At 44.3% G+C, this 5,833-nt stretch overlaps 1 protein-coding gene across 1 annotated transcript; it reads left to right on the top strand.

Annotated features, from left to right (window-relative positions):
- The first annotated feature begins 2,832 nt into the window (after positions 1 to 2,832).
- POU3F4 (POU class 3 homeobox 4) lies at positions 2,833 to 5,091 on the top strand. The gene has a single exon (XM_066579840.1). The coding sequence runs from the start codon at positions 2,887 to 2,889 to the stop codon at positions 3,973 to 3,975; it is 1,089 nt and encodes a 362-aa protein (XP_066435937.1). The 5' UTR covers positions 2,833 to 2,886; the 3' UTR covers positions 3,976 to 5,091.
- Positions 5,092 to 5,833: the final 742 nt, after the last annotated feature.

Below are 5,833 nucleotides of genomic sequence, written 5' to 3'. Positions count from 1 at the left end.
AGATCTATAATGTCACCCCCCTATAGGACTGATGTAATGTACACTCTGGTAATTAGTTACATCAAAGACCTTGTAGCTACACAGATCATAGAAGGAGATGCGGATACATTGTAACAGAAACCCGGAGGAGGCATTTATATTCCAGCTGACTGTCAAATGTACACAAATACTGACACAAATGCACTTCATATACACTGCAAACATTTATAGACGCATGTACAGACACACAGCCTGAGGTCCCAGGAAAAGACACATCCCAGTACAGAACTGCAGAAAAGTCACTGACAGGATGGAAATACAGGCTGTACACTCTACAATTATTGAGCAAGCAGTCATCAGCATAAATGTACACATGACACACACTATATACACACAGATGCTATACATACACTGCACACATAGTGTATATATACACAGATACTATATGTGTGTGTGTGTCTGTATACATACATATATATATATATATATATATACTGCAAACATAGTATATACACATACTATATATATACTGCACACATTGTATATACACATAGATACTGTATATAGATTACACACTTAGCATATACACACAGACACTATATACACTGCACACAAAGTATATGTGCACTCCTTACAATGTGGAGGAATCGTTTAAATCTTACATTATTTTTAGAAAAAGAACTGAAATTGAAACATTTTGCATTTAGAATAATGAAGAGCAAATCTATGATCAAGAGAAGATGGGCTGCAGATAGATCACCTGAAATCCTGAACCACATCCTACCGGAAAGTAGAAGCCCCCCCCCCCCCCCCCCCCCCGGTCCTATAAGCATCCACCTCTGTATTTACCTCCAATTATCAGTATGAAGGTGCAGCAGCCAGAGCCGGACCCGGGACCATGTTCATTATCGAGCTTCAATTAGTATTGATTGTGTGAATAGTGTCCCCCAAAAAACTCAGGTCTAAGGGGAAATGCTCCCCTTGTACCCTATACCCTGTTCCCCCTTGTACCCTGCACCCTGTCCCCCCTTGTACCCTGCACCCTGTTCCGCAGTGTTCACCCTGCTCCCTTATACCTTAGACCCTGTTCCCCAGTGTTCCCCATGCTCTCCTTGTACTTCGTTCCCCAGGGTTCATCCTGCTCTCCTTGTACCTTGTACTTTGTTCCCCAGGTTTTATCCTGCTCTCCTTGTACCCTGCACTCTGTGTTCCCAGTGTTCACCCTGCTCACTTCGTATCCTGCACTTTGTTTCCCAGCGCTTACCCTGCTCCCCTTGTACCCTTCACTCTGTTCCCCAGCGTTTACCTTTGTTCCCTGGTCCCCTGCACTCTGTTTCTAAGTGCTCAGCCTGCTCTCCTTGTACCCTGCATAATTTTCCTGTATCCATCCTATTCTCTTAATTCAGCACCCAGCTCTCCTATATATGCCCTGCTCTTCATGTTCAGCCTGTTCCCCTTTTACCCTGTACACAGCTCCCTATGTTCATCTTTCTCCCCATATTTGTTTTCCCTTGCACCCTACTCTCGATGTTTATCCTGCTGTCCTTGAATTCTGTACCCATCTCTTCCATATGTGCCCTACTCCTCTATGTGCCCCTAGCTTGTCTTGTACCCTGCACCCTGAGTTCTTACCTTCTTCCTGGAAATCTAATTGTCCAAAGCTTTTCCCCACTTTCCCCCAGTTGTGGCGTCTTCCAGAAACTAAAGCCTTAATGACTTTGTGCACAGGGCTCCTTCCTTTATTTCTGCTAAACAGATGAAAATGTATGCTAATGTAAATCAAGCTTAACCTGGGAGCCGGCAATATATTTAATGGAATTTCCAAACCAATAAGAGGCCGATGCGCCGCTCTATAAGTGCAAATATAATTAGGCGGCGGCGCGGATCTCCCGTCTATTATGCAAGAAAAGGTCATTTTTTAACTAAGGGGATTGTTAAAGGTATTTAACGAGGGTACAATTCTGGGCAGAAAACACTGTGGGTACAATGCATACTGGTCACAAAGTCTGCAGGGCAGGAAGGAAGACCTGAACCCCAAGCGCACCATAATCTGCGCCCCAAGTGCGAATTTATCACAATGCACCCCAGATTTATGAGTAAGAGCAGAGATGCACGTTATATAGGCCCTCATACCCTGCATATAGGACGATATACAATCAAACACACAGAAATGACAATAAAACCCGCAACAAAACAAGGGACAATAATGATATTTTATTATTTTATATGCAGTTTTATGTGACTCCTCCATGTGGATATAAAGCACTGTATATAGGATATCGTAACACTCAGAGGGACTGGGCACACGCAGATGGTTCTGGCAGGTTCTCTGCCACAATTGGCACAGGGCAGCACCGCTGGGATTCTGAGGGGCTGCAGAGATCCTGCTCGGGGCTTCTTCCACGCGTGGAGCTGCGGTGCTGCATTTGGACGTGTCTGTGAGGATGGAGCCCAGAGAGATGATGCTTCTTCTTGCTGGATGCACAGGATGGGGCCAGGGGAGATATTCAGCCGCCGTGCACTCCATGCAATAACACGAATTAATCTTAATTATTGCATTTGTGACATGCAGTTTGCTTTGATGGCTGGAGGGCTGGCCAAGGAAGGGTTAATGCAGACGCTGTGGCCACTCAGCCCGCAGGAGCCAATGAAGAATTCAGGCTTGCTCACTTCCTACTCAATCCCATTTAACCCCTCAGTTTCCCAGGCTGCTGTGGATGCAGGGTCCCTCCTACTGGTGGTCTATTGGCAGAAGGTAAGGCTAGCCAGCAGAGGAGGGGTCCCCATTGGCTGCAGTGCTTGTCACTCACACACCGGTTAGTGATTTGGCTTCCTTGCCTTGTAGATGTCAAAGGCTTGAGCTGCACCCTTACCACATTATAGCTGGTAGGGGATCTACACCAAGCAATGGCCACAGCTGCTTCTAATCCCTACAGCATCCTGAGCAGCGCATCCCTGGTCCATGCAGATTCAGCGGGCATGCAGCAAGGGAGTCCCTTCAGGAACCCACAAAAACTGCTCCAAAGTGACTACCTGCAGGGGATGCCCAGCAATGGCCACCCCCTGGGACACCACTGGATGGGCAGCTTAGGCGATGGCAACCCCTGGGCTTCAAGCTTAACCAGCAGCCCCTTGGACCAACAGGACATTAAACCAGGCAGAGAAGACCTTCAGCTGGGTACCATAATCCATCACAGGTCACCTCATGTCAGCCATCACTCACCCCATACCAACCACCCCAATGCCTGGGGAGCCAGCCCAGTCCATAACCCATCACTCACCTCCGGTGGACAGGCTATAAATGTCTATTCCCAGCCTGGCTTTACGGTCAGTGGCATGCTGGACCATGGTGGGCTCACCCCTCCTCCACAGACAGTGACCACCCAAAGCTTGCACCCTGTGCTCAGAGGGGACAGCACCGACCTTGGAGACCTGGGATCCCACCACTGCCAGGACCATTCCGACGAGGAGACCCCCACCTCAGATGAGTTGGAACAGTTTGCCAAGCAGTTTAAACAAAGACGCATCAAACTGGGTTTCACCCAAGCAGATGTTGGGTTGGCACTGGGGACCCTGTATGGCAATGTCTTCTCCCAGACCACCATCTGCAGGTTCGAGGCTCTGCAGCTCAGCTTTAAGAACATGTGCAAGCTAAAGCCACTGCTGAACAAGTGGCTGGAGGAAGCGGACTCATCCACAGGTAGCCCCACCAGCATCGATAAAATAGCTGCCCAGGGCAGGAAAAGGAAGAAGAGGACCTCCATAGAGGTGAGTGTCAAGGGGGTCCTGGAGACCCACTTTCTGAAATGCCCCAAACCAGCAGCCCAGGAGATCTCCTCCCTGGCAGACAGCCTACAGCTGGAGAAAGAAGTCGTCCGGGTCTGGTTTTGTAATAGAAGACAAAAGGAGAAAAGGATGACCCCACCAGGAGACCCCCAACAGCACGAGGTCTTCTCCCATAATGTCAAAACAGACCCCTCCTGTCATGATCTCTGACTATAGGCTCTTGACCTCTGTCTGGACCTCAAAACACAATGAGAAACAGTGGAAAATCGTTTCGTTTTTTTTTTTGTTTAAAACTTTTTTTTCCCTTTAACTTATGTTCTATTCTTTATGGCGAAACAAAAAGACACAAAAACTTTTTGCAAAAAAATAGAAAAAAAGTTATAAAAAATCACTAAAGACTATGAGGAGCTGCTTGTTCCCAACCTGGCAATATACGAGACAGACCTGCTGTTTACTACCAAGAAGAGAAGTTTGTGTTTGTGGTATCTTCTCCAGACCTGTGCCTCTCACCTTCCTGCGCCTTGATGACATCACATCAAAGATTTCAGGTGACTTTGGTTTTTCCAGTCCTTTCTCCTCTCACTCTGGACATGGATCTGGGATTCTAAGTTTCGGTTGTTTCTTCCTGTCTTATTTGTGAAGGCGATTTCTTGTTTCATACAGCCTTGTATTGATCAGGATGGTCCCTGCAAATCATCACCACCCCCATCATCCTCTCCAGTGTTAACTGTTGTGTAATAAGGTACTTACTCTTCTGCAGAACCTCTTGTCTGCTGTGTCATATAAGTGACTGTAATCATTGTGCATGTCATGTATCCAGGCAGCCTAGCAGAATGCATTTATCCATATGTTATCTCTCGTTTATTATCGAGGTGTCATTATTATTGTTCTCGGTGGTCAGTTGCAGTGCTGGGGAGCCCAGTGGGTTCAGAACCAGCTTGAGATGTGGCTGAAGCAAGACCCTCTCTTTGTATCATTCTGGATGTCTCTGTATGTCTCTGTATCTCACTGTTACTCTCTGTCCTTATGTCCAATGGAAACCCAAGGCTGTTGGTGGTCTCAGTGTTGGTGGGGTCTCTGTATGTGACTGTGAACCCTCCATAGGGACTGTTAGATCCATGCTGCCCACATGAATTCTAGAAATCAGTCCAAGTATCCATAATATTGCTCATTGTTATTGCTCATATCCACCCTGCCCCCTCTGCATGTAGACGGTTTGCACATTTATATATCATTTTCTGTATTTTTTTTATTTAATTTTTGTAATTTTTCTATATTCTAAAGCTATGCTTCCAGATATCAGATACTAGAGGATTATATTAAGAGATGCGCTTCTAAAATTACATCATTCACTTGCATACAAAGCCCACATTTTAGTATTATTGTTTAGAAATATAATAGTTTTTTTTTCTTTTGCACCCAAAGTTATTGTTTTTTTTCCATTCTTTCCTGCCCTATACCAGGCCCAGCACAGACCCATTTCCATGTATACATTCCAAAGCTGTGTATCCGCATATCTCATGTACAGTCACATATCTGACCCTGTCTGAGACCTTCCATAATTTTCCCAAGGTTTTTTTTTATTATTATTTTTGGTGAATTTTTGTCTCCATCAATCTTCAGAAATTCTTCTTTCATTCAAGCATTTTGATATTTTTTAATTCTTCTCCAGTCAGAGCTAAAATTTAGCCCCAAACAATCAATGAAGAAATGTTTCTGCCAACTTTCTAAGTGTACAGTTTTGTATATTGAACTTTTTTGAATTTATTAATTTAAAAAAATAATAAAAAAGATCATTTACTTTATTCATTTAGTATCTGATGTATAATAAACGCTATTTTCATTACAAGTGGCTTTTTTCAACGATTTTATTCAGAATTGCCTATTATAGCAACCAATTATTTATTTTCAATAAATTCTGCCGTCTGTTTAAAAAAAAAAACAAATACAAAAAAAAAACAAATGCAAAACAAAGTCTGAATATAAAATGAGCGCAAAGACACAAAAAAGCTGATGTTATTGTTTGTCACCTGGTTTTAGTTTAGGGTTTATAATGACGCAATACTTT

Source organism: Eleutherodactylus coqui, chromosome 10, assembly GCF_035609145.1.
Source record: "Eleutherodactylus coqui strain aEleCoq1 chromosome 10, aEleCoq1.hap1, whole genome shotgun sequence".
Taxonomy (NCBI): domain Eukaryota; kingdom Metazoa; phylum Chordata; class Amphibia; order Anura; family Eleutherodactylidae; genus Eleutherodactylus; species Eleutherodactylus coqui.
This window is presented reverse-complemented; position numbering and strand designations above follow the sequence as displayed.

Bases quoted from the DNA above. Each gene is read 5' to 3' on its own strand.
- POU3F4 (XM_066579840.1), top strand. From the start codon at position 2,887: ATGGCCACAGCTGCTTCTAATCCCTACAGCATCCTGAGCAGCGCATCC.